This window comes from Scomber japonicus, chromosome 6 (assembly GCF_027409825.1).
Source record: "Scomber japonicus isolate fScoJap1 chromosome 6, fScoJap1.pri, whole genome shotgun sequence".
In the NCBI taxonomy this organism is placed as follows: domain Eukaryota; kingdom Metazoa; phylum Chordata; class Actinopteri; order Scombriformes; family Scombridae; genus Scomber; species Scomber japonicus.
Window position 1 is genome coordinate 18,755,126 of NC_070583.1, and position 27,472 is coordinate 18,782,597.

Genomic DNA, 27,472 nt, shown 5'->3' on the forward strand with positions numbered 1-27,472 from the left:
TACAATTGGCCAAATTGATTAAATAGCCTCAACCCCCATTTTTAAGCCTGCATTTTAAAGTAAATGTGTAAATTTGGTTTTTCTTCTTTTTTTTTGGCTGTTCTTGGGTACTGTAGTACTTTTCTGTCAAGATGTAAACTAACATGTTATAAGGAAATTCAAATGACTGACAAACACCCCACCACCCCCCCCTCCGCTACACACACACACATACACACCCGGTTCTTGTTTTTAGACCTCCTCCACGTATACCCCCCCACCCACCACCCCCCTTTTTGCTTATAACACCGGGTTAGGACTTGATGCATTTCAGTCAGCAGGGGGCAGGCCAGTTTTAACTGTTGATTTTCCTTGTTCTGAGTCTGTTTGGTTTAATCCTTCTGCCACTGTGTTCCTGCCTCCCCTGTGTGTGGTTGTTGTTTTTTTTTGTTTTTTGTCTTTTTTTGTTGTCTTTTTTTTGTAAGCCTGGTGGACAATTCAAACACAAACACAGCACAAGCATTGAAATGGAAAAAAGGAACAATAATAATGTACAAAAAAGACCGTAAGAGAATTTGAAGTATAGTATTACAGATTAATTTTTGTATTGTATTTATTGTGTATAATGACACTTTTTAAAAAGAAATGTACATTTAGTAAAACTGTAAATTAAACCTTGCTTTCTTTTATGATAAGTCGGCAGGCCCCTTGTAGTCATTTGTTCGGCACTTCAGACCGCAATTCCTGACCATCAGGGTACATTCCTCTGGATGAGTAATCATTAATGTATGATAGACAGGAGGGGATGATGAATAATGGGATGTGTTCTCTATCCGACAGCCAGCAGGTGGTGCATGGTTAGTGGAAAAATAGAGCGTCATCAGCCTGAAGGGTTCGCAGAGTTTTGGGGAGGAGCAGTAGCGTTTAAACTGACTGTCACGTCTGAAGTATGACATGAGATTAAAGGTTAAGTGGGGAAGAATAACTGTTGAAAAATAGGGGGGGAGAAGCAGCTGGAGTGGTGCAGCATGTGTTGTTTGTCGCTCATAATTTGTATGGGCACATTGTGCAAATTATGTCATGTTTAAAAAAAAAAAAAAAAAACTCCACCCAAATTATTTATTCACCTCCTCCTCCTCCTCATCCTCCTCCTCCAGGTCCACGCCCTCTGGTCACAGCTCATCCCTGCCCCTGAGCAGGATGTTCGTGCTGCCCACAGTATTGCCAGGCATCCCTGAAAGAGGAGGTGCATTAAAGTAGGAGGGAAGCAAAAAGTTAGACCTCAGTGTGGTGCGCCTGTGTACCTTGTGCCTTTTTTTTTATTATCAGCAAGCAGAGTTAAGGATCCTTGCCAGATTTGGAGCTCATCTGAAATACATTAAAACCCCTGGAGAAGAACGATCCTGTGTAATCTACTGAGGGGTTCCTATTTGCTGTCAGAAGTACACCCATACATGTAACAGCAGCTCCTGCAAGACACTGACTGTTTTTGTCTCAAGTCAAAATATTTTCCAAGCTCCAGAGGGCAAGACTGAAGAGAGACAGAGAACAAGCTGCTTGAAGAAGTCTACCTCCTCCATAATAACTTGGTAAATACTCCTCTTTAAACCCTAAATATAGCTATATTGATCGTCTGCTTATGTTTTAGGTTTATTCAAATATAATCAGTTTGTGATAAAGTTGGGGGAGGGGCGGGGTTAGTTTAAATTGTATTTGATGAGTGCAAAGTTTACAATCTAGCTGCAGAATTAATGCAAATGGAAACTTTTGAGCAGTTTTTCCTGATTTGGATATTAAAGTATGACTCCCTCTGTACTTGTTGCTGCTGCAGGCTAGAGGGTTGCATTTCTTGTTTCAAGTCCAAAACTGTGGTGCACAAACCCACAAAGCATTTTCCAGCATCCTTAAAACTGTATAAATTGATCCCAGAGCCTTAACTGAACTTTTAATCCTCTTGGGACACGTCTAAATGTAGTTGTAGTGATACGTGGTTGGCACAGTACATGATTTCTTTTGACATTTCTTCTCTCTTGGGTATAATGGTGGTGAAATAACTTTTAATGTCTGGGCTGTGGATCTCCTGGGATAGCCATTTTGACAAGAACTCTTTCCACACTGGTCTTGTGACATGTAAGGACTGTGTTGCCTATTCTTGTCTTTTTTTTAAATCTCTGTTAAAATGGGATTTGCAAAAGAAAAACTATCCACGGATGACTTAAAGTCTGCTGATGCGAACCCTAACCCTTGTGCCTCTGTGTCAGTCTGCTTCTAATAATGAGCTGCGCCTTCAATTTCTAATCCAGTGCTTCTATTTATGTAGACTGCTGAAAAGAAGAAGGAGAAAAAGAAGGGGGAGGGGAGAGGGGGGCTTTCTAATCAAGGATAAAATGTGTTTTTCTATGTACAGACGACCCTCTAAGAGGTCTTTTCCTTACATGAACAATTGAGCCACGCACGTATTTCATGTTCCACTGAGAGGAACTGCAGGGGATGAAAGGAATGTCTTACTCACTTCACTGTAAAGAAATGAGCTGTGCCTGTGCAAGTTTTCCAACGTGAACACCAACTTTTTCCAGGCATGCACTGACATTGCTTAGGCAGAGTCCTGGTAGGGCTTGAAGCTTACACCAGATTCCACATTGTTACTCTAGTCTAGTCTAGTGGCAAGACTTTGAAAAAAAAAAAACAGGCGCTTGGATATTTGGATTAATCGCTTCATATTCTGTTTTGGATTAATCTCTGTCTCACGTTTTCAGGCACTATAAGTTATCAGTGTGGCAACTGTTTCCAAAGGGGAAGATCCAGATTTCAAACGAAACATCAGCCCTATCGTTTTTTCTCGGTGTGTGCAGAGGAGGTTTCAAGGACAAGTGAGCAGTGTTCACATAAATACAGGAAACATCTGAAGGTCTAGGCCAGAGGAAACACAGCTTCAAACAACTGTGACACAACTTTGACATTGAATTTTCATAAGAAGCTCCCAATCATCTTGTTAGTCAATCAACATGTCACGCTGGGGGCGAAAAAATGTGAAGAAGGCGCCTGAGGTTATCCGCACTGTGACAGAGGGGCTCAAGTCCCTGTACCGTAAGAAGCTGCTGCCTCTGGAGCAGTTTTATGGTTTCCATGACTTCCATTCTCCCAGTCTGGAGGATGCAGACTTTGATAACAAGCCGATGGTGCTGGTGGTGGGACAGTACTCCACTGGAAAGACAACATTCATCAAGTAAGATATTAAAGCTGTGCATCTCAAACACTTTTTCACTGATACATTTAGTGTGATTGTTAAATTAATGTAAATACCACTACTAAAAAAATCACAAGCTATATGTGTGACTGACAGGTATCTACTGGAGCATGAAATTCCTGGGAGCAGGGTGGGACCTGAACCCACCACAGACTGCTTCACTGCCATCATGCACGGGGAGGTTGAGTCACTCATCCCTGGAAACGCCCTTATCGTAGACCCCAACAAGCCTTTCCGCAAACTCAACCCGTTTGGAAACACCTTCCTCAACAGGTGAGCACAGCGATTTAACTCACAGGGTGTTCCACTGAGAGAGCCAGATAGATATCGGCATTAAAGGGATAGACTGTGTGAGAGAACTCAAGGAGGGAAACAGGGAAGGAGAGATAACAGAGTGGGTTTTTTTTTTTACTCTTTGGAATTTCAGGTCCTTGTGCCAAATTTCAGAGCAGGGAGGCACTTGCCTTATTTGTGGAAAAATGGAGAAAGGGAACGATATCACCCGAGAGGGTGATGAAAGCTAATGTACTCAGACAGGAAAAGCCGTGTACACAAGTTCAAATGCAAGGTCAGGGGGCTCGACAGCCCCTCAGGGCAAAGACAAATAAATGAAGTCACAGAGTTGTGGGCCATGGGGAATGTGTAGGAGACACCTTCACACTGAAGTTCTTTCCTCTACTCTGTTTACTGTCTGGCTGCCAGATTTCTGTGTATGTTTTTCCACTGATGTAAACCAGTAAAAATTGAAGTCACATGTCTTACAACAAAGTGCTATTAGCTGCTAGAGGCATGGGCATGTGGGCCAGAAGTGACAGGAACGAACAGTGCTCCTGTTAAAAGGACTCCTCAGTGAAATTCTTATGCAGGTTTTTCCAGCGGAGTCCCTCTCTCCCACTGCAGGGTGTGTTTGTTAATGTATTTGCGTCTCTACTTTTGCGTTGACTTCCTGTTCTGGAAACTGGTGGCTCGTTAAGCTCATAAGCCACAGGAAGTGCTGTTGTTGTTCTAAGCCACACATCGTTAGCAGGACTTATTGTTTGATTCTGGCACTAGTAGTCATTTTCCTTCAGGAAGCCCAGAGCAATGAGCTTGTACACAATGGCCTACAGTCGGGGTGGGAAGAGTGCAGCTTCCAATCTGCTCCTTAGATCACTTTGGTTTCTTTGATAAGAGTTAACCATATTTCACATAACTTAAATTCTTTCCATCTATACTAACAATGTTACAGAGAGAGCTTAACTCACTGAACTTGTGTTTTAGCATCATACATGTGACCGTTCTCCCTGTCTGAAAATACCAGGTTCCAGTGCGCCCAGATTCCCAACCAGGTCCTGGAGAGTATAAGCATTATTGACACACCGGGGATCTTATCCGGGGCCAAGCAGAGAGTGAGCCGAGGTGAGGGAGGTCACAAAGGTGAGGAGAGGGCATGGGGGGGTTCCTGCAGAGACACACATCCCTGAACATCGCCTCACAAACTCATCTCCTTTGGCACGCCCACTGCTTACCCATGGGACCAGTTCGCTCTGTCACAATAACACTTGGCAGCCGGGCAAGAAATCATCTCATAGCAATCAAATCATAATCGAGAACAGAGATGGTACACAGCAAAAAAAAGTCTGTCATCACATGTGGAGGAATGCTCTTTGGAGAAATACTGATCATTGTCATGTATCACTTTTCAAATCATCCACGCTTTAAGTAACCCATTATTATTCAAGTTTAATCTGCATGAACGACTAACAAGTTAATACAAATTATGAGAACAATAATATACCTCACATAGTACGGATGTATGAAGCCATGCAGATAGTTTTGGTTTTATCAGCTGAAGCTTTTGAAGAGAGAGATTTCTGCCTCCACCCCAAAAAATGATGGAGGTGGATGAGATGAAAATGTGCATTCAAAACAAAACCTGCACCATTGTGTCTTTCCAGAAACAGTGTCCCAGTGTCTCTGGATAATCCAAACTATTTATTTTATAAGAAAGTAGTTCCAAGTCATCCAGGGTAACAGTGTCACTGTGTTTGGATAGGCAGGATCCTTTTTGAATGTTTTTCTTTTTTTCCCCCTCTATCATAAACTGGACATTTTCAGAGAGAGAGGCAGATATCTTGAAATCTAGGTGGATAAAACCCAAACTGTCTCAGAAAGCAAGAGAGAAAATATGGTTTTGGTTTAAGAAACTTGGGTAACTTGGGTAGAAACTTTTAAATATGTGCCTGTTGATACAGAAGAATAACGCAAGAAAAGAAATCACTCATAAATATTAAGATTTGATTTGGTAGACACTTTTAAACTTTTAGTATTTTACTCAAAGTGAAGTCTTGGTGTTTGGAGGCACCAGACTGGAGGCACTGTGGTGGGTTTGACAGATACAGATAAGAGGTGTGAAGGGTTTGTGTCTATGTAGACCTTCTCCCCTCTCCTGACTCAGTGTGGGCTCAGTGCACACTCTACACTCAGGCTTATGAATACTTTAGTTATCCAGACTTTTTCCACCCAAACAGGCTACGACTTCCCAGCTGTGCTGCGCTGGTTCGCCGAGCGCGTAGACCGTATCATCCTGCTCTTTGATGCACATAAACTTGAGATATCAGACGAGTTCTCTGAGGCCATCGGCGCCCTGAAGGGCAATGAGGACAAGCTGCGTGTGGTCCTCAACAAGGCAGACATGGTCGGCACTCAGCAGCTGATGAGAGTGTATGGTGCGCTCATGTGGTCTCTGGGGAAGGTGTTTGGCACCCCGGAGGTTCTGAGAGTGTACATTGGCTCCTTCTGGTCAGAGCCGCTGATGGTTGCTGATAATCGTAAGCTGTTTGAACTGGAGGAGGAGGATCTGTTCGCTGACATCCAAAACCTTCCTCGCAACGCAGCTTTACGCAAGCTCAATGACCTGGTGAAGAGGGCGCGTCTGGTTAGGGTGGGTGACTTATCTGTGCATTTTTTCTTTGACATTATCACTCTCTAATCATGTTAGTGATAAAAGCTAGACTCAATTGTGAACTGAGTAAAAATGAACATGTTTTTTTAAAAAGTAAACTTTGCTGTGCTTTTCTTAATCCCAGGTCCATGCCCACATCATCAGCTATCTGAAGCAGGAGATGCCTTCTGTGTTCAGGAAAGACAATAAAAAGAAGAATCTAATCTACCAGCTGCCAGTTATTTTCTCAAAGATCCAGCTGCAGCACAACATCTCTGCTGGAGACTTCCCAGACTGTGCTAAAATGCAGGTTAGTAGTCTGTTGCTTTTTAAAAAATGTTAACTACTGGACACATCTGTAGGGTTATTATGTAAAGGCCTGTCTTTAACTGCACCGGAACAATGTTTAAAACATTCAATTACACTTTAATGAACTCTGTTTTGAATCTACCGGCTTATAAATATTTTTCAGGAACAACTGATGGTTCACGACTTCACCAAGTTCAAAACCTTGAAGCCGAACCTGATGGCAGCCCTGGATGAGCTGCTCTCCTCTGATATTGCCAAACTGATGCCCCTCCTGCGGCAGGAAGAGCTGGAAGCAGGTGAGCAACCGGGCGTGCAGGGTGGGGCCTTCTTGGGGAACCGCGCCGGGCCTTTCTCCGAGGGTGACCCCTTCGCCGAAGAAAACGGAGAGGGGTGCGAGGAGGAGGAAGGAGGCTGGGTGGTGACCAAAGACAAGCCCAAATATGACGAAATCTTCTATAACCTCGCTCCCAATGAGGGGAAACTGAGTGGCAACAAGGCGAAGGACTGGATGGTGAGCTCTCGCTTGCCTAACTCGGTGCTGGGTCGCATCTGGAAGCTGTCAGACGTGGATCGTGACGGCATGCTTGATGATGAAGAATTCGCCTTGGCCAGCCATCTGATTGAGGTCAAGCTGGAGGGGCATGGTCTACCCCCTGAGCTCCCCAATCATCTGATCCCACCATCCAAACGCAGGCAGAAGGGCTCTGATGCGTAGACAAGTCCCCCTTGGAGATGAGAGAGACTTCTCTATTGGCTGTCACACTTCAGCTACTGTTTGTATTTGCTCTTGTTTTTCTCCTCCCAGACCTGTATCAAAAGATTATATAAGATGTGTTCAACTTATATTTCTGAGACCCAATTTTGGTCTTGCACAATGGAACATATTGTAACGAATGCTCACTGAGAAAGATTGTGTATTAAAAAGTCACAGGGGTCTGGATGCGTCTTCATTTTTGGCACTTTGATGTTTGCTTTTCATGATGAGCTTTAAAAAAAAAAAAAAAAAAAAATCGTGTTTGCTGAGTAGAAGTAAATAAAGAATGGCACCACCTAAGCCAAGAGTATTCAGCACATGGAAAACCTTTAAATGTAACATTCCCACAGTGACTGACAGGGAGTGGCGTAATGTTATCTCGGTTATAATTTGTATGATTAAGCCAATTTTTCAGGTCTTGTCATTTCACAGTGAGGCAAGACTTCATTTGCTCAACTTATAATGTGTTTCACGCTTTTTTTTCCCTAACTGGTAGTGCAAATCTAATAACCCTGAATGCATTTCACGTTTGATGCTTTAAAAGCCACAATTCTGTGCATATACTTTATATTTTTGTAATTGTTACTGATGTTTTTATATGTGCAGGAGCGAGACCTCAGTCGTATTAAAGAGAACATTTAACATGCTGAAACAGAATGATTGATATATTACTGACTACTGTACACAGCTCCACCAAACTTGTTAAAGTATTATCATAACCAAATAAAATTAACTGACTGTGTCTTGTGTTGCTATTGACTTGCTATTTTGTTAGTTAAATGTTGACATTTCATTGCAGAGTACACACTACAGAACTAACAGAGGAGTACATTTAATCTGGTACCCTTTCAAAAACATTTTCTTCCCCTTTTTTCTCTTTTTTTTATTCTATCAAACTCACTCGGTCTCTCAGTGACAGACCAGATAAACAGTGACTCACTCTCTCCTCTCTGCCAAGTCTCCATACCACCATTTTCCAAGGCTCTCTCCCTTTCTCATTCCCACCATCTGAGGTATTCTCCCTGCCTCTGACACACACTTAAATACAGTCTATTTCCATTCATCCCCTTTCTTTAGCTCAACACTCACTTTCTCACTAGCTTGTCTGTACATCTTTTTTGTTTTTTTGAATACTGTGTAAACTATTTGATGTAATGGCAAGTACGTGTCCCGTGTGGACCTTAGTGTGTGTGTGTGTGTGTTTCACATAACGCTTTCAAGGTTCGCACAAGGAGAAGGGGGTGGCCTATCCGCCTCCCTTATTCCACTACTCCATGATGGAAAGAAACACAAATGAGAAACAGAGGCAATCCAGTCCTTTCCTCCCTTGCTCTCTGTTTTTTTTTTTTTTTTTTTTTTTACAGTGACTCACATATGAAGAATGTGGTGGGTTGGCCTGAGAGTTATTAATATCTCCTTTCCTAGGGGTCCGTTAAGTTTCCTCGGGCTCATTGCACAGGATCTAGACACTGTACCTTTTCTGCAAAACTTCAACAACATCCACCCCCCCCTCTTTTGGGGCTGTTCCTTGGCTAGGACTGCAAGTATGCCACACCCTGTGTATTTACATGTGGGTGAAAGAGAAAAGAGGGAGGTAAAATGGGGATAAAAGCCATGTTATGTGACAAAATGTACAGAAGACAGCCCAGATGTTATGATGGAGATCTTGTTTCTTGATTTAGAAGTGGAAGCTGTGCTGGATTCTTGTGTATTTAACACTTTTTACACTTTCACTGCCAACGTCACCATCTTAGAGGGTAGAATAAAAAATCCCCATGGCAGTTTGAACAATGCCCGCCTCTTGTATAATTAGGCTGAGCTGAGTCATACACCATCTCAATATTTAAGTTTGTTAGGATCAAGAAAAACAAGTGTTGCCATAGCAATGGGCTGGAACTCACAGGCAGGTCTACACTACAACTAGGGGGAACCCCACCAACACCCAAGGCATCCCCAACAATGAAGCTTACTCAACAAAAACGGGGTCTCCAGGTACGTCATTCTGTGTTTACATGGGGAATTCCTCACTTGAGAAACCTGCGGTGGAAGAAAACTGAGGTCAGCTTCTGGAGAGGGGTGACATCTGGTGGATACAGGACTCCAGGCAACCTTACACTGAAACTGGCTAACTGGAGATACCAAAAATCAGAATGGATGCATGCGGCTGTGTGCATTTAAGGACAGCTTCTCATGCTCATCTGTACAGTTACTGGTTGTTGTAATTGTCTATCCTGTTTATGCTGGTGTGGGTTAAAAGCAGTGTTGGGAGTAACTAGTTAGATGTAACAGCATTATATAATTTAATTACTAAATAAATGTAACTGTAATCCGTTACAGTTACTGAGAAAAAAATGTGTATACAAATGAGCTACTTATGAAAATGTTGATGATTACAAAGGGGGTTAATGTCAGCCCCACCTAAGATTTTGCTCAGGAGCAGGATTTTCCCATTTTAAAAATATTAAACATGTTAATGAATACATATATTGCTGTTTTTACTTCTTTGAAATCTGTATTTTTTTCATATTTTGTAAATAAATCATGACATGGGCTTAAATGGTGTCACAGTACCAATTCAGCCCATGCCAGACTTTTGACTTTTTTTCATCAAATATCTTTATTTTATATTCCAAAATCTACATGAACTAATGAATACATTTTCAAATGAGAGATAAATCTTGCTTTATAATGGTCTCTCTTATAAATCATGTCAGTATACATGAAAAACACCTGAACTTAGATTTTGGTGCTTAATGGGTACACTTAGCCTAAAAGTTAAAAACAATTGTTAGAAAATTAGAAAAGTAATCAAATATACTATACTATGTTACTTCAATTAAGTAAGTGAAATAGTTACATTACTTATTGCATTTTAAATAGTGTAACTAGTAATCTGTAACCTATTACATTTCCAAAGTAACCTTCCTAACCCTGGTTAAAAGCCACAACCTCTTATTAAAACTAATAAGAGATTTCAGCAGTCTGTGCTAGTCAAAGTGGGGATCTTTCAAAATATTTCATCTTAGTATTAATTTCCCTCTTTGTGTTACGACTTTGGATCATATTCCACATAAAATATTAATTTTTTGCAAGATAGTCATAAAGTTTTGCCAAAATCTATGATCAATTATGAAAAGCTGAAGCTTCATAATAGCTTTAGGTGAACTTTTATAATTTACAGAATTTATAATGCACAGAGCTGCAACCAAGGACTGTGGGTTTACACGTTTGGAGTTGTATTATAGAGATCTTTTCAGGAATAATTACAGCTAGCAATAACTCTTTCAATTTACAATATTTCAAAAGTTTGGACATACTTTCTTGTTTAAATGAATGAGAGGGCGTGTCCATACTTTGGACTGTAGGGTAGATGAAACTATCCTTTAAGCCCCTGTTTTTCTACTTTATCATTTGGTATATTTTATAAATTTTATTCTAGTATGTTTTTGGAATTAAATCTGCTCACTTATAGTCACACTTCATAATCAAATATCTTAAAGTGGATATATTTAGTCACAAATGAGTGGAGACAGTTAGAGATCTTTATAGAGTTTATTATTTATTCCAAAGTGAGTAGACCATCTTGGTTCAAAATATTTCTACTTTTACCTGCCTGTACATGGCATAATGTGCTCTGACTAGGTCATCCAATCAAACCTTAACATTCAGAAACACAGGCGTAAAAAAATAATCAAACTGTTAAACAGACCCGAAGGCAAACCTGCTGTTTGAGACAAACATGTATCAAAGAAGGCAGATTTAAGCACTGACTGCATTCAGAAGAGCATTTGAAAATGTTTCCCCACTTATTTTACAACAGTATATTTACAGTTTTCTGCAGTTTTTAGAAACTGAAATGGTTTTTGATGTCTTTAATCTGCTTCATCATGTCACCAATTTGCTGTCCTTGCTCTTTAAGAACATCTTGAACAACCTTCTTCTGCTGGGCGTTGAGTGAGACAGTCGTCCGGGCTGCAGGCACATCCTTGTTCACTTGTGTCTTCTGGTATTCCATCTTCATGTTCACCTGTTTGATGCAGTTGTCCAAAAGTTTCAGCTGATCACTGATGGTCTGCAGCTCCTTCTTCATATCCTTCTCACTGTTTGACAGTATAGGCAGTTGGCTTTGTAAGCTGCCCAACACTTTTTTAACCTTCTTCATGATGGTTTCCTGGCGATATTTTGCATCTTCGTACTTATCGGCCAGTCTCTCTGCTGCCTCTGTCAGACTCTTCCTCTCCTCCCTGCACAGACTCATCTCTTCCAGCTGTTTGTTCTTCTGGCCAGTCAGAAGTTTTACCCTCCTCTGCATCTCTTCACGGGCCATGTCCTGCTTCAGGATGTACTCTTCACGAAACACCTGTGTGGCCCTGCTGAGGAGCTGCAGGCACTCCGGAGGCGGTGGTGACGTGTCCTTGTCCCCGGCTTTAAGTACAAGGGGATTGGTGGAGCTACGTGCCAAGATGTTGCGAATGTGCTGTTCGAAGGAGTCGTCAGCCAACCCACGCAGCGGGGAGCTAACAGAGCCTGCGCCCGGGTGGGAACAGAGCAGAGGAGGGGACGGGGGGCGAATGGAGCTCAGGAGGGGCAGCAGGATGCACTCATAGGTGTTGGTGATGCAGAGCATGGTGGCACCCAAGGAGAGATCAGATACAATCAGAAAGCCTCGAACCGGAGCTGACTGACTGGTGAGAAGCGGTCGGGTGCAAAGGATGTGCTCTACGATGCAGCGCTTCTCAGTTGCCAGCTCATGCAGACTGTCCTTATCCTCCTCGCCTGAACCCAGAAACTTTTGGAGCTTGTTGACCCAGATAAGCCCCACGCTGTGCACTCCTGCTTCGTGGGTGCAGTGATACCTGTGCTGACACAGGGCATCTCTGTGCAGTCTGATTGGGCAGGTGAAATCAAACTCTTGAGCGTCTTCGTCCTCACCTGTGGCTACTTTGAGGGTGAGCTCTAGTTCGACACACTCAAAGACATACAGAGCTGGTATTGCCTCTGTGCCTCGGATCCACTTCACCTCTTCCTCTTCTTCAGACTCCAGCACAACACAGTGATACAGAGTGCCTGTTTCAGTGGCAATGACCAAGATGCTGGGCACACAAGGCAGGCAGAGGATGGCACAAGCATCATAGCCATAGTTGTCCTCTGCTGCGGGATACATGGGGAGGGGTCCGACGAGTTTACTTACATTCAGTCCGTTGAACTGACTCGTGTAGGACAGATAGGTTTCCCCATTTTCGTAGAGGATGTACAGAGGGTAAAACTGCTGCTCTTTGGAGGACTGTGCTGCCAGCTGCCGAGGGGCGGAGGACACCGATCCGAAGTCAAACGCCACCGCTATTTCCCCCAGAGAGGCGGCGTAGGAGCGGGCCGGAGGACGGACGCTGCTGTCATCCTCAGACTGCGACACGGACATCAGCTTGGCCGGCGTTTGAGGCGACTTTAACCCATAAAACCTAATGGTGTTGTCGGATGTGAGCAGTACTAGATGTGGCTCGTCTGTCTCGCTCGGGTACCAGGCCGCCTGGCGCAGAGTCACCGACGGCGAGCTGGTGAAGAAGCGCTCTGCCACCGGCGTGGTCTTGCAGCTGATGTCGATCCGGCCTCCCTCAAACTCGGATCTCTTCCCCCATCGCTGCGGCAGTTCAAGCACCGACACCCCGCGTTGTCCTACCAGCGCCACATGCTGCTGGGTCGGGCTGAGCAACAGCTGGTGCACGTCGAAGCGCGGCGGGCTGGTACACAGTAAGGTCTGGTGGTGCTGCTGGTTCCCGCTTAACCGACTCTCCGAGTTCAACTGCCGCAGATTAGTCGTGTAAAAAACGCGGTCTACGTCGTCCCATACAAAGAAATCCCCGCCGAGGCAGAAGGTGAGGTTCTTAACGACCTCTCTTTCATTCGAGCTGACTTCAGAGTCCAACTTCTCGCGTAGTTTTTTGAAGATTATATGGTTTGGTAGCTCATTCAGCCATTGCTCCGCGCTGAACGCCGCCATCTTGACTCACTGTATGCGTCAGAGTGAAAACTATGGAGGAGACGTGCTATGTTCCTGTAACCTCGGAAGTTGGAAGACGGAGCTGGGAATTACGTCACACTCGAGTTTGATTCTTTCCAGTTATCGGTCAGAAAGCCAGTTCTAGCCAGGTTTGTTGTTGATAGAAATACCAGTTGATACAAACGTATGTTGTTGTATTTTGGCAATTCATGTGGCGTTCCAGTTGAAATTACCGACTGGGAACTCGAAAATTCCAACATCCGAGTGCAACAGGAACGCACCAGAAGCCCACAGCAACGCGAGAGTTCTAGGTTCTAACGACAGTTGAATTTAACGTATTCCGGTGACCGGTGTCGTGCATATTTTGCAGAATCACCATGGCGCTGAAAGAGACTGCAGGTTTATATGAGACACTGAAAACAGAGTGGAACAAGAAAAACCCCAGCCTGAGTAAATGTGGAGACCTCCTGACCAAACTTAAGGTACATCGATTCGTCTATTTTACTTTCACGAAATCGAGGAAAAGGAACTCTGTATGTTTTTAATAAAGGCTAGTCTTCGTTAGCGCTGTTAGCTCACGTAAAGCTAACCGTGCTAACTTCGGCTAGTAAGGGTTTAAACGCTGTGTGTTGACTTAATAGAAATGATAATATCATATAATGTAGGGACAAACTGTTAAATTCATGGCAGTGTTTATGATTTCTTTCTTTCAGGATTTTCTTGTTCTATGTTTCCGGAAATAAACAGTGTCTCTAATGTTAATGTATTGGTTGCGAATTCATTGTCCAGCTAATTCAATGCATTGACAGTTTTTGACATTTACAATCAGTAGTTTAAACCTGCAATTGGCATCCAAAAATAAACGAGTAATGCCAATATTTTGTGTGTCCTTGTTATGCTTAATTTGCCTGTTTTACCTCTTAGATTATCTGTGTTTATTCTATTTTATTTCCTGATTTTTTCCTTTTCATTGTAGTGACTTATTTATCTTTTAGTACCTTTTTTAGTTTAGTGTAAACCATTGACAGTTTTGACATACAGTAATAATAATAATAATAATAATAATAATAATAATAATACATTTTATTTGTTACACACTTTACATTTTAAGCAGATCTCAAAGTGCTACAGTGTATAAGCATCAATTTAAAAGCCAGATTAAAAAAAAATCATAAAAATATGAGCATAAAAGCAGTAAGGTTCTGTTAAAAAGAAATGTTTTAAGTAGGTTTTTTTTAAAGATCTCAGACTATTTAAACTGACAGTTAGCGTCCAAAATAAATATTTGAAACATGAGATAATGCCAGGACTTTCTGTGTCTTTGTTATGCTTCATTTTTACTGAAGAGCAACTTCATTATCACTCTAGTATTAGTAGTTTTAAACCTTAATAAGATAAGATATTGCTTTATTAGTCCCACAGTGGGGCATTGTACATTATTTCCCCCCTGTTTTACTATGTGGACTATCTGTTTTTATTCTATTTTATTTCCTGACTGTTTCCCACCTGTACCCACTTTATTTTATAGCTATTAAATTATTTCTTTATTAGCTTTTATAACCTTTTTTTCTTTGGATATTCTTAATTTTTTTAAAAACATGTTTTATCCAGCCTCTGGGGTTTCCTCATTGCAGATTCATGAGCGTTATGATAGCGTTTCCTCAGTTCCTGTTTTTGAGTCTTTATTGTTTGTTTTTTACTATTTAAAGCACTTTGTTATACAGCCATGTATGATAAGTGCTATACAAATAAAGTTCAATTGATTTTTACTTAAAAGCAATACCAATATCACTTGAGAGTATTAGTAAATTTGAAACCATATTGTGTATGTTGTTGTTGTTTTTTTTCATATACCCAGTGTTGTCGCAGCTAAAGTTAGAGCTGACTTCTCGTTTGATGTTTATGAAAGATTATTGTCAACATGTAAGAATGTGAGTACAGATTGGGATGTAATTCACAAATTTCTCTTTACAGATTTCATTACTGGAGCTGAACTTTTTACCTACCAGTGGGTCCGCTCTCACCAAGCAGCAGCTCATTTTAGCTCGTAAGTAGTGATGGAAATTTTATTTTATTTTTTATTTATTCATTAATCACTGATAAGTTTTTGCCACCAAAGTCGCCATTTACCAAACAGAACTGTGTCTGTGTTTCAGGCGATGTCCTTGAAATCGGAGCCTTGTGGAGCATCCTCAAGAAAGACATCCCCTCCTTTGAGCGATACATGGCCCAGCTAAAATGTTACTACTTCGACTACAAGTAATTGACCTAATTTCTTGTATAGTGTAATTTGTTTTGTATAGTACTCACTGGATTGCTCTCTGAACATCCCTCTCTCGTGTTCTTTGTCATTTAGGGAGGAGCTACCTGAATCTGCATACATGCACCAGTTACTGGGGCTGAACCTGCTCTTCCTGCTCTCACAGAACCGCGTGTCTGAGTTTCACACAGAACTCGAGAGGCTGAGTGCACGAGATATTCAGACCAACGTTTACATCAGGCACCCAGTGTCCTTGGAGCAGGTGCTGAAATTGAACCCTAGACAAAAGCACAAATATCAGGGTTTATATATTGCATTATATTATTGTGTGGTTACCAGGTGTAAATTAAATTCCACTTTAACGTTTTATATCCTCTTGTGGTCTTTTCAGTACTTGATGGAGGGAAGCTACAACAAGGTATTTCTTGCCAAAGGAAACATTCCTGCTGAGAGCTACACCTTTTTTATAGATATTCTGCTTGACACTATTCGGTAAGAATCAATATGGTAACTATGCCTACTATAATTGCTACGCTTGTTTCATTGATGCAGTCCCCTCTGCATGCTTCATAACAAATGCTGTTGTTTGTTTCCCCAAAGAAAGTAATTCTGTTTTTCTTTTAGATTTGTTTTTAAATCTCAGTGCATCTTGTGGTTTTAAAATTTGGTTTATATAATACTGTCAATGGAAAATAGTAGCACATGATTGGCTTGCTGTAGTTCATGAAAACTGTATATTAAGCTGCAAGCAACTACAGTACCAACATTTTACTTTATAATGTTATTTTACTATCTTACTCCATTCATTGACCAAAACAGCTAAAATGGATGTCAGTATAAACACATCCTCCCCTTTCTTTCTTCCTGTAAGTTGTCTCGATATGGAAACAACATCATCAGATATTTTAATGTATCGGGACACCTCATTGTTTATTTTATGACATTAAATCTTTGAAAGATAACTATATTAAAAAACTTCAACTGTTTGAATTGCAGTGACGAGATTGCCGGTTGCATAGAGAAAGCGTACGAGCAGATCCAGTTCAGCGAAGCCACTCGTGTGCTTTTCTTCAGTTCCCCCAAAAAGATGACAGACTACGCCAAGAAGGTGTGTATATTTTTCATTTGGGGAGAAAACTTGGGTCTCATTTTGCGCAGTATGCAGATATTAAAAGAAAAAAAAATCTAGACTTTATGAAGGAAAAAAATCGAATTGAAGAAATGGTTTTAAAGCACCATTCTGTGATAAGTCCAAATCTAACGTAGGATGGCATTTATGGCTTCGTTCATTGTTTTTTATTGATACACTGTATTTAAAGGTAGGTATCAATACTCAGTCCTTTTTTAAGGTATTAACCAAAATACCAAGCAGTATCAAAATGTCTCCTGTCAAATGATACCTACAATCGATGCTTTTTGCACCCAGAGCTACAAAATATGACTATTTGGATTTGTTCACAGCCAATCAACACAAGTGTTCTTCGATTTAACGCACCGTGTGATTGGACCACTGCCACAGCAGCTACAACCTGTCTGTGGTAGTGAAGTCGTGGTGAATTTGAGTTAGTGCACTTAGCAGTTCAGCAGCCAAGATGCCACCTAAACACTGTAAAGTGTGGCTCCACTGCACACCTGTTACACCGGATAAAAGTGAGTGCACTAAATGTGTAATAGGTATTGAATGAAGTACTCAGTTGGTATCGGTATCATTTTAAGGGTACTTGGATTGCTACTGGTATCGTCATTTTTTTAAACGATACCCACTCAGGGCATTTGCACGTTTTTAATAACAAATGTAATGATTTTAAGACCTTACTGAGACGTAATAATGCAAAAGCAGGATTTTACTGTTGTAGCAGGTTGAAATGGAGCTAATTAATGAAGTAATTTAGGACTCCAACCCAACCAATGATTAGTTTCATTATAGTTCCAACTACTGACTATTTTTTTTACTTTTAATGAATAAGTTGATTGGTTGGTTATGTAAAATAATCAAAAAATAATAATGATGACACTCATTCACTCTGCTCCAGCTCAAATCAAATATAATGCCCTAACTCCTACAATGTCAGACATTTTTAGACCTTTAATATCAAAAACTACATTTAAGACAGCCCGTCAATGACTGTAATGGTAGTTTACCTATTCTTCATATTCTTTATTTACAAAATATAAACAATATTTTCTCCAAGATCTTTGCGTACAAGGAGTAAAATCACCAAATCTGTTGTTTTTTTCCCCTTTTTAATTTCAGAGGGGATGGACTTTGAGTCCAGACAACTATTACTCTTTCACCAATCAACAGCAGCGGACAGAAGAGGTGAACATCCCCTCCACAGAGCTGGCACAACAGGTCATCGAATATGCACGACAGCTGGAAATGATTGTGTAATCCAACCCCAGGAAAACACACTCGACCATGAACAGACACACACACACACACGCCACTGATCCAGTATACATCCAGTCAGCTCGAATGCAGTTTTCCTTTGTTGAGGGATATAACTTCATTTATTGCCACAGTGGCTCACTTATTGTCAATACATTATAAATCAATGAACATTTATTTTGTGGTGTTTTTCTTTTTTTCACTTATTAAAAAATGTGGGGGTACTAAGAGGTGAACAGTCTATATCTACCTTTTTATTAAAGATATTAAAGGGTTTAAATGTTAGTTAATGATCCAAGATATATGTCCAACTCTTTGCCTTTTAAGGGTCATTCCACGACGAAAAAAAGAGCCCTACTCAAGTCCAGCTAGTAAATTTAAGAAACTCTCATCTCCAGTTATAATCACAAACCTGTGACTTTGCATTTCTGTGTCAAACCAAAACATGTTTTACCCCCCCCAATTTCAAATTTCAGCAAATTCTTTTTTTATAATAAAAAGTTCATTTTAAACTCGGCGGAGCTCACAGGAAACGTATTGCCCTTGCCTTGTATCCTAGCAACCAACAGAATTGCCAATTGAAGTTTTGTGAGTGTTTTCTAAATGCCCCTGCCCCCAGACGGTTTGTAATCCAGTTAGTCTTACAATGCAAATCTTTGTCTGCAATAAACGATTCAGAAAATAAACTTTTTTTGAATGACTGTGCGTTTCAGTTTTTGTCTTTGTTTTTTTACACGTCGACTATAACTTACTGATGCTACATGTCATTTTTAATACATAAAGATTATTACAAACGTTTTCTATCATTGGTGGGAATCCCCTCTCTCCTCCTGTGTGTCTCTCAGTGCTGTGGGGACCCAAGGAGGCTCACAGAGGTAGTTTGGATGTTCATCAAACCTGGGGGGAAAAAAAAGTTATTTACTGAATGTAAAAGAGTTACTTTGTAGACCTCAGATTGTGTACTATGTGAATTGAAATAGCTTTAAATGTGATGTGTAGCTCACCACTTTTGGACATTTGATTGATGTAAACCTGTCCCGTGGTTATGATGGCGGCGTGCTTTTCGGGGACAGAACTGATTCACTGTGAACGGGTGCCAGCGACCTTCAGCATGGACTTTATGTTCAAGATTTTGGGTAGGGGTGAAATCTGTGTCCGGTCTTTCTTCTTTTCCTGCATGTCCATTGTTCCCATTCATGTTTTCTTCCATGGCGACATTTCCTGCATTCCCCTTTGGTTGGTTTTGATTGAATTCAGTGAATGTGCATTTTTTCTTTGGATTGACAGCAGTATCTTGAGTTTGGGAAACCTTATGTTGACCCTGGAGTCCTGATTTGACAATTGCGTCTGTCGGGTGATGAGTGGCAGTGATATTTAGGGTGGCTACTGGGTTCTGTGGTTCTGGTGCTTTCACACTGGTGTCACAGTCAACTTTATTGTGTTGAAGCTTTCTGTGTTTCTTGGCTCTCGTGGCAGTGCAACCTTGCTGCTGTGGAATCTCCTGCACAGTGACACTTTCCTCAGCTGTTTGCTGGGAGTTTTTACTGCCATCTTGTGGCTGAGCCTTTAATTTCTTAATTTCTAGTTTCTGCCTCAGCCTCATTTTGGCAGCATTAGCACGACTTGCTTCTGATTTGTCCCTGAAGCAGTATTGATAGTTCACTGATATCATGTTGGGGAGGTTGCTGTGGTTCAAGCCGGGATCTTGTGAAGCATTTTCCTCGTTGCTCACCTGAATATTTGGTTGATTTGACAATTGTGTTGAATGGTTCGGTGGCTCTGTAGGTTTCATCTTCACCTCTGCATCTTTGCTGACTAAGTTTTCTGCAGTTACATCTCTGACCACCTCACTGTAGGTACAAACACACAGATGCTTGCATATTAGATGCAGGAAGGAACATCTCTTATTGCTTTCTACTCTTAATGCTGGTAGCAGATTTAAGTTAATTTGATAGTGTACACAGATTTTTTGAGGGTGTAATGTCTTTTAGATATTTTTTAAGATACTGCAGTACACTTTTACTGGCACATTGTTTGTATTTTATTATTATTCAATACATTAATATACATTTATTTATTAGAACAACTTTTGTACCTTTTCTTGACTATTTCTATTTGATGCTATACTTACATAACTTAATACTAAACTTAAAACATACTAAACTATCTATCTGACACTTTTGATACAGAGCAGTAGTAGGCTATTGTGTGAATTATTAAACATGATTTAATTTATATTTAAATGTAGTTATCTGAGACAGTTGAAATTAGTCAATGGGTTAACAAGTAGTCACACTATGAAGCACTACATATTAAAGAATGAATACACATCTGGCCTTGTGTGTTAAGAAAGGGCAGGATCTTTAAGAGGTTCAGGAAAACTCTGAATACAGATCAACATTTCTTAAATCACCGTAATATTTTTGTGAGTAATGTATAAATTATATTTTTATACATACAAAGAATTCAGCTCACCTGCACTCTACCTGAACTGGGGCGTCTATATGGAGCACCTGTGAGTCTGCAGTAATATTGGTGGTTTGATCTTCAGGTTTTGGAGGACAGATGTGCTTTGAGATGTTGTCAGTAGTGAGAATACCCTTTTCTCTGTTTCGAGGGACATTGACAGCAGGAACTTGGTGCATCCTGTTGAATATTTCTTGTTTGCCATTGCTGGGGTCCACTGAATGTTTTCTAAGTTTAGTCAGGCCTTGACTAGCGGTGGCAGTGCCGTGGTTTAAGTCATTTGGACTGATGGGAGCGGGTAACTTTGCAAAGCTGCTCTCATCAGTCTCCTTTTTCAGAGCCACTTCTTCTGTGTCCTGATCGAATGGATGCTTGTCCTGCTGTTTCCCCTTCGTCGACTGCCGAGTACCCATCCTGTCTTATTCAACTTTTCTGCAAAATATGTGTGACATAAGTAAGTCTGGTTATATTCTATATTTGTTTTATTGTTAAAAAATCTCATGAAAAGACTGAAACCAAAAATGAACTGATCCTACTAATGCATTCAGCCTATGTATGCAAACCCCACTGTTGGTTTTTCATGTTATTTGTTACCAAGAATTTAAAAAAAGAACACTAGCCTTTAATCATATATACAAAGGTGGTGCAAGAATATAAACTTTGATTTTAGTCCAGATGTATATCTGTATATATGTAGATGGTACAGTACCAAAATTTTGAGCAGTTTTAGGGTCATTTTGGCCAGAGCTTAGCAAAATTAGGGGTGAAAATATTAATATGATTACAGAAAAAATAGGGCATCACAAACATATAAAATACGTAATTATTATCCTAGACGTAACTTTTCACTACCTCCTTCCTTGTGAGTCAAATGTTTGTAAAAGGGTCCCAAATACACATCACCAAGTTTAGGGTTTAGGATAGCTGGATAGACCAAGGACCCACTTTTTTCCTTCAGGGGTCTCCCATCTGATGAGATTTAGCTTTTAGATATTCTATTGCAGAAAGAAGTGTATTGACCCATGACCACATCATAGCTATACATTCTGCCATTGTGTTACTGATGGATGGAATAATGGTGAAAATAAATGATTCCTCCTTTTTGCTGGGGACCCCTGTGGGTACCTGGACCCTAGTTTGAGAATCACTTGCATAATATTCCCATAATGATCATTTAGCAATACAGACATCAATACAGGCATCAGTGGCAGTAGTACAGACTGACGTTACCTCTGCGTTTCCAACCATTTCAAAGTAGATGCTAACTATTCATTTTAAATGTTGATGTCTTTATCTTAATAACTTGTTAATCTAATGGCGATGCCGTATAGCAAGTATCATGAGACTGTGTTCAACGATGGACACCAAGTAACGGTAAGTAGATGTGTTGTAAAAAGTAACGGTTAACTAGCTAACGCCAAAGTTAAGGTAAATAACTAAATAAACAGCCTCAGCTAACTCATATTAAATGAACGCCACTTAGGTCGCTTAACTTGTCAAAAAGCAGATATACATGGTAATATTTATTATCATTTATGTAAGAAAACTAACTTGCATGCACTGGTTTGACAGAAGATCTGCGGAGACGTCTAACTGACAAACTGGTTATAAAACGTCCATCAACGGTCAACGGTCGTTAATTTAAAACATTACAACATACAGCGAGGCGAAAACAAGTCCAGTGTTTATGCAGTAAATATGTTTCCAAGGCTATTCAGATTCAATTTTCACCAGACTTTGGTATTAACTCAAGAAATGCAAGTTATGTAGACAAAAGTGGATTGACACAGCAAAAAAGTATTGAACACGCTAAGTAAAAGCAGTAGGCCAATAGTCAGGGCATATTTATTTGTTAATGTATTTGCCATGGTAACTAATTATTATTTACTGGTTTAATTGGTGTAGTTGGTTGGCATTCACAGTCAGTGAGTGAATTTGGAGTGGCAGGTGCCAGTCAAGCCGCTGTGTTGCTCGTGGACACCACTCAATAAGATACTACAACAAGACTATTTTACATCCAAAATGCAAGTATTATCTACATGTTTTTTTTTACAACTGGAAACTGTAACTACCTAACTGTATATAAAGCATATACAGTCTATGATATAAAGTAGTGTAAACTAGCTCCACCTCCAGCAGCTACAACAGTAACATGCTGCTCTAACACTGATGCTTCACTATTAATAATCTAATGATGTCATATGTAATAATCAGTCAGAGGGACCAAACCACTACTTTTACTGTGATACTGTATAGGCTACTAGGCCTAAATGACTCATAATACTTATGTACTTTTATTGTAATACTTACATACATTTTGCTGCTAATACTTATGTAGCCTACTTTTACCTAAATTAGATTTTTACATACAGGACCTTTACTTGTAGTTGTAATGGAGTATTTTTTTTACATTCCTGTATTGGTAGACTATTTTATATAAACTCTAAAACATGCCTGCAGGGGACAACAACATGCAAATAAAAGTGTGTTGTTTTGTTGATCCACGTAAAGAGATTTTTTATTTTTATGTTGTCGCGTTCCTAGGGAGTAGACTTTACTGGAAGCCCCGGAGCAACACCTTGGACTGGATCTGACGTCTACCCGGTATGTATTAGCCTACTATTAAATCAGGCCTTCACCGATAATCAGGATAATCTGTAATTTAAAGGGACAAAAAAGGAGTGACAATCATTATAACCGGAGGGTGCCTATGAAACAGCCTACTGTTTAGTTATTTGGAGTATGTTGTAGTATAAATGAAAAGAAAAGAAAAGCAGGGCTCGTCCGGGATTTGAACCCGGGACCTCTCGCACCCTAAGCGAGAATCATACCCCTAGACCAACGAGCCAATTAGTGTACCCGGCAAACACTTTCTGTCTCAGTGAATGGCCATTTTTTATTTGTATTGTTTCACTATAGCGTTTATTGCTAAAGTTTGAACTATTACTTTATGACTTAAGTATATTTGAACACCATGCGTTTCATTAACGCGCATGCGCTGTAGGCATGTGTTAATAACTACCGTATACATTTAGATACCTACCGTAAATTTGTGTGACTCCTTAGTGTTATTGACTGTTTGAGTTATGCTGGTTTAGTTTCCATACTCTTACCTTGACAATGGCACATTTGTCACTACTATTTAGGCTACTTCCTGTAGTCTAAAACGTAGTTGTACTTTTAAACAAACTAGTGAAAGCAGCGTTTAGAGCTAGGTTATGCACTGTATTACACTATGTATAGTCTACTGCTTATATCTTAAAACAACAATACAACAAGGTGCCTCTGACGCCAATTAACTGATTTGCATTGACTTTATTTATTTTTCTCAATGAACCACCAAGTAACATCAGATTTTGTGCTTAGCCAGAGGGTCGCAGACATAGTGCAATAGTAATGATTGAACCAATAGTTTAATCCCCCAAATTAAGCTGTTTTATAAAGTCTGAGATCCTGTTTTAGTTTTTTTTAATAATGGGGAGGGGGTTGGGTGGTGGTCGCTGTTGCTGTCCATGGTGCTGAAACCACCAACTCCAGGATCCCATAGGATACAGCAGCAGCTGTGCTTCATTCTTGTGTTATAAGCTTCTATATAATATACAGTTAGACATTAAACAGGCCTAAAATAAACATGTGAACACAATAATACGCCAGGCTTGTGCATGTGCAATTTAAACACACACGTGATTGCAAGGATGAACATTTTTTATTATTTCTACAGTTTCTATATTTCCTCTAGAAAACGTCTACCCCGTGATAATCAGAGGCTCAAGCGGGTTCATTGATGGTTTACCCAGGTTTTCATCTACCCACCACGTCACGGCATATATTTAATATTGGCTATATTATATATTATCAACAGCTCTGTGCTCAATTTAAATAATTCAAAATCACATGGTTACACTGACAAACCCTATAGCCCATCTAAAGCCACGATGCTGTCAATGATTAGTGCGGATGTGTTGGCACAGTGCAGGTAGAGAGAGAGAGAGAGAGCGAGAGAGAGAGAGGGAGGGAGGGAGAGAGGGAGGATGCTGCCAGCGGAAAATGGCTGCTGCAACCTCAAGCCTATCCTGATACACCGAAACGACATCAAGGTGGAGAGAGAAATACAGAGAGAGGGGGAGAGAGAGAGCGAGAGCAAGAGAGAGAGACAGAGAGAGAGAGAGAGAGAGAGAGAGAGAGGGAGAGAGGAAGAGAGAGAGAAAGATTAGGAAAATGAGAGCAGATAGAGAGAGAATGTGAGTGAGTCTGTGAGTGTTTCCTGAAAGGAGGATAAAAAGAGAGAGAGAGAGAGGAGACCCTGGGGTGGGCTGCTGCAAGCGGCGGGCAACACCGAGCCATGGAGGGCGAGTAAGTCCTTAAATTTTCATTTTTAACATTGCACACACATATATATATATCTATCTATCTATCTTCAGCCATCCGCCAAAGAAAAAAAAAACGGATAGAAAGAAAACGCCACCGCCATCAATGTTACACCAATCCAACATCATGCACTATTATCACAATCGGTGCACTATAATTTAGCAGGCTGCCGAGAATAAAAACACCATTACGTAGTCTTGAATCAACAGCATACACCCCATTTCCGATATATCCATGCCAATATGGGATAAATGTTGAGCCACCTACATGTGGACCTGTGCTTTTAGACGACTGGCAACACACTAGTATATCCACACGCACAGAATGTATGATATAACAATAATAATAATAATGATAATGATAACAATTAGATCGTGTGTTAAACAAGCATCAGTCAGGAGGCTATGCAACAATTCAAAACTAAATGCGTGGTTAGCGATTGGTAAAAACAGTCACGAAATCAGTCAATGTGTAAAATGTATGGTTGGGGGGATGGGGGGGTAGGAGGGTAGTTGGGTGGTGGTGGTGGTGAAGGGGGGGGGGGGGTTAGAAAAAAAAAAGACGAAATATGGCGAGTTTGGGGCCAGCATCGCGTCATTCAAGATATGGCTACAGTAAAACGAGGGAGGGATGGAGGCGTTGTGATTTTTATCAACGTGTCTCGGGGTTTCATTATGATTTTTAAAGCCAAACTTTATGAATGAAATGTGATTTTTTTTTCCTCCTCTCTCTCTCTCTCTCTCTCTCTCTCTCTCTCTCTCTCTCTCTCTCTCTCTCTCTCTCATCCTCACCCCTCCTCTCTGCTCCTTCCCTTCTAATCGGACCCCCTCCCCCCATCTTTCTCTCGTTTCCTCTCCATCCTCTCACCCACTCGTTCCTTTTTTCCTTCCCTTTTTTTTCTCACACGCGATTGCATTGTATTTAGGGGCCCAGTGAAAGAAAGAAAGAAAGAAGGACAGAAAGAAAGAGAAAGAATGAAAAAAAAGAAACGAGTAATAATAACGCACAGTGCTGATGTCGATCCCAGTCTTGCCTCTTGCCTTTGCCTTGCCTTGCTCCATCCCCATTCATAAAAAATATAACATATTATCAGGGTGTGTTAATGAGTGCGTGCAGCAGGGGCGGAATGGAGAAAAGGGGCGTCTGGGAAAATAATTGCAACAATTAAAATGTAGTGTGATTTTGGGGGGGAAATAAGATTTTTTAAAGATAACATAACAAAACACGCGTCGGTGCATGCATTACATGCACATGTCGAACTGCGGTGCTGAATTATTCAGCCGACTGGTGAAGAAGAGGAAGGACAAAGGTTTATTTATTTATTTTTATTTTTTTCATTTTTTGCAAGAATGCCGGTGCCTCTGATGGCGAATGGGTGCGTTCATTGATACATCTATCTGGGAAACACTCATTCTTCCTCCCTCCTCCTCCTCCTCCTCCTCCTCCCATTCTCCCATTTGGCCATATCTCTCCTCCTCTCCTCAAACGCTGGCTTTCTTTCTTTCTTGCTATCCTTTTTTTCATAGTTCCTTTAGTCATATAACCTACAGTCAGTCCAGCCACATATTCACTAAGCCTATATATTCTCATTTATAATAACAACGTTATTATATATTATTATTATTATTATTGTCCACATTTCTTTACCATCATCATCAACATTCTAATTGTAATTAGATTTACCTCCATCACCTGACTATGGATTATTAGGCTATTTAAGCAATGTAATGATATGCCTTTAAAGCTTTAAAGCTGTCATGTTGCAACAGCGGCACTCATATCAGGTCACTTATGATCATTATATTTCACTTCAACACACCTTTTTAATAAATAGTCACATGCACTGACATTTTTTTGGGAAATTGCTCTTTTGCACTCTTTCTCCAACCTTGAATGAATGTGAATGTGCACTCTTGCGCGTAATTGTGGGTGTGTTTAACTCTCTCTGTATGTGTTTATGTGCATATATGTTTATCATCATTACGTTATTTAATCCCATTCCTTACCCCTACCCCCTTTTTTTTTTTGACAGTGTGCGTGTTCGTGCAGTGGTGATGACACGTGATGACTCCAGTGGCGGTTGGGTGCAGCTTGGAGGTGGCGGCCTCAGTCATGTGGTCATATGTAAAGGGAGGAGTCACGACGGCAGGGGGCGGAGAGAGTACATCATACGTGGAGAAAGGCTGCGAGATCGAGCAGTGAGTGTGTGCGTGTGTGTTATGGCTGTCTTTGGTGCCACGTTGCTCCTCAACACCACCTAAAGACTTGTAGATCATATGACATGTTTAGGAGGGGTGTGGGCATGATTCAAGGAAAGAGGGGATACATCTTCATCAATAAACTAACCTTTTATGTTATATTTTTGGGTTTTTAGCCAGTGTTGGAGTGCGCAGTGCAAAGGGGGTTAGTGTACAACAAGGTGAACCCCATCTTCCATCACTGGCGAGTAGAGGATCGCAAGTTTGGCCTTACGTTCCAGAGTCCTGCCGATGCCATCTCCTTCGAGAAAGGGCTGCAGACCGTCATAGACAAGCTCGACAGAGGTACAGATACAACAAAAGCCACAATTAAAAGCTGATTTCTTTAGTTGTGTTTATAGTTGTGTGTGTGAAAATAAATCCAGATAAGCTTAAATTTTAAATCTTCTCTTTTCTGATGTTACCAAGGCTCTGACTCGCCCTCGTCCTCCACGCCAGAAGAGGCCGACACCGAAGATGACGGACAAGCTGTGAGTATCCAAGCATTTTTTATTACTCTAATAAAGGTGCCGCAATGGCTC

At 40.7% G+C, this 27,472-nt stretch overlaps 4 protein-coding genes and 1 non-coding gene across 6 annotated transcripts; 3 read left to right on the plus strand and 2 right to left on the minus strand.

Moving 5' to 3' along the window:
* The first annotated feature begins 1,247 nt into the window (after positions 1 to 1,247).
* ehd2b (EH-domain containing 2b) lies at positions 1,248 to 7,954 on the plus strand. 2 transcript variants are annotated; one of them, XM_053321162.1, is made up of 7 exons: positions 1,248 to 1,568; positions 2,736 to 3,205; positions 3,323 to 3,499; positions 4,527 to 4,642; positions 5,737 to 6,149; positions 6,295 to 6,459; positions 6,622 to 7,954. In XM_053321162.1, exons 2-7 carry the CDS (start codon positions 2,985 to 2,987, stop codon positions 7,171 to 7,173), a joined length of 1,644 nt encoding a protein of 547 aa, XP_053177137.1. In that variant the 5' UTR covers positions 1,248 to 1,568; positions 2,736 to 2,984; the 3' UTR covers positions 7,174 to 7,954. The 2 variants fall into 2 exon arrangements, with proteins under 2 accessions (XP_053177137.1, XP_053177138.1); XM_053321163.1 differs by having other exon boundaries at positions 4,527 to 4,624.
* A 2,796-nt stretch (positions 7,955 to 10,750) lies between these two features.
* On the minus strand, positions 10,751 to 13,488 carry nup88 (nucleoporin 88). Its single transcript, XM_053320960.1, has one exon. It carries the CDS (start codon positions 13,208 to 13,210, stop codon positions 11,057 to 11,059), a length of 2,154 nt encoding a protein of 717 aa, XP_053176935.1. The 5' UTR covers positions 13,211 to 13,488; the 3' UTR covers positions 10,751 to 11,056.
* Positions 13,489 to 13,546: 58 nt separating this feature from the next.
* Positions 13,547 to 18,564, plus strand: psmd8 (proteasome 26S subunit, non-ATPase 8). The gene is made up of 7 exons (XM_053320961.1): positions 13,547 to 13,692; positions 15,185 to 15,257; positions 15,367 to 15,469; positions 15,567 to 15,732; positions 15,862 to 15,962; positions 16,467 to 16,578; positions 17,725 to 18,564. The coding sequence occupies exons 1-7, from the start codon at positions 13,588 to 13,590 to the stop codon at positions 17,860 to 17,862; spliced, it is 798 nt and encodes a 265-aa protein (XP_053176936.1). The 5' UTR covers positions 13,547 to 13,587; the 3' UTR covers positions 17,863 to 18,564.
* Positions 18,565 to 21,645: 3,081 nt separating this feature from the next.
* Positions 21,646 to 27,425, plus strand: LOC128359853 (sprouty-related, EVH1 domain-containing protein 1-like). Its single transcript, XM_053320176.1, has 6 exons — positions 21,646 to 21,699; positions 22,870 to 22,929; positions 25,688 to 25,701; positions 26,726 to 26,895; positions 27,072 to 27,253; positions 27,360 to 27,425. Exons 1-6 carry the CDS (start codon positions 21,646 to 21,648, stop codon positions 27,423 to 27,425), a joined length of 546 nt encoding a protein of 181 aa, XP_053176151.1.
* On the minus strand, positions 23,102 to 23,173 carry trnap-agg (transfer RNA proline (anticodon AGG)). The gene has a single exon. It is a non-coding gene; the product is annotated as a tRNA-Pro (tRNA).
* Positions 27,426 to 27,472: the final 47 nt, after the last annotated feature.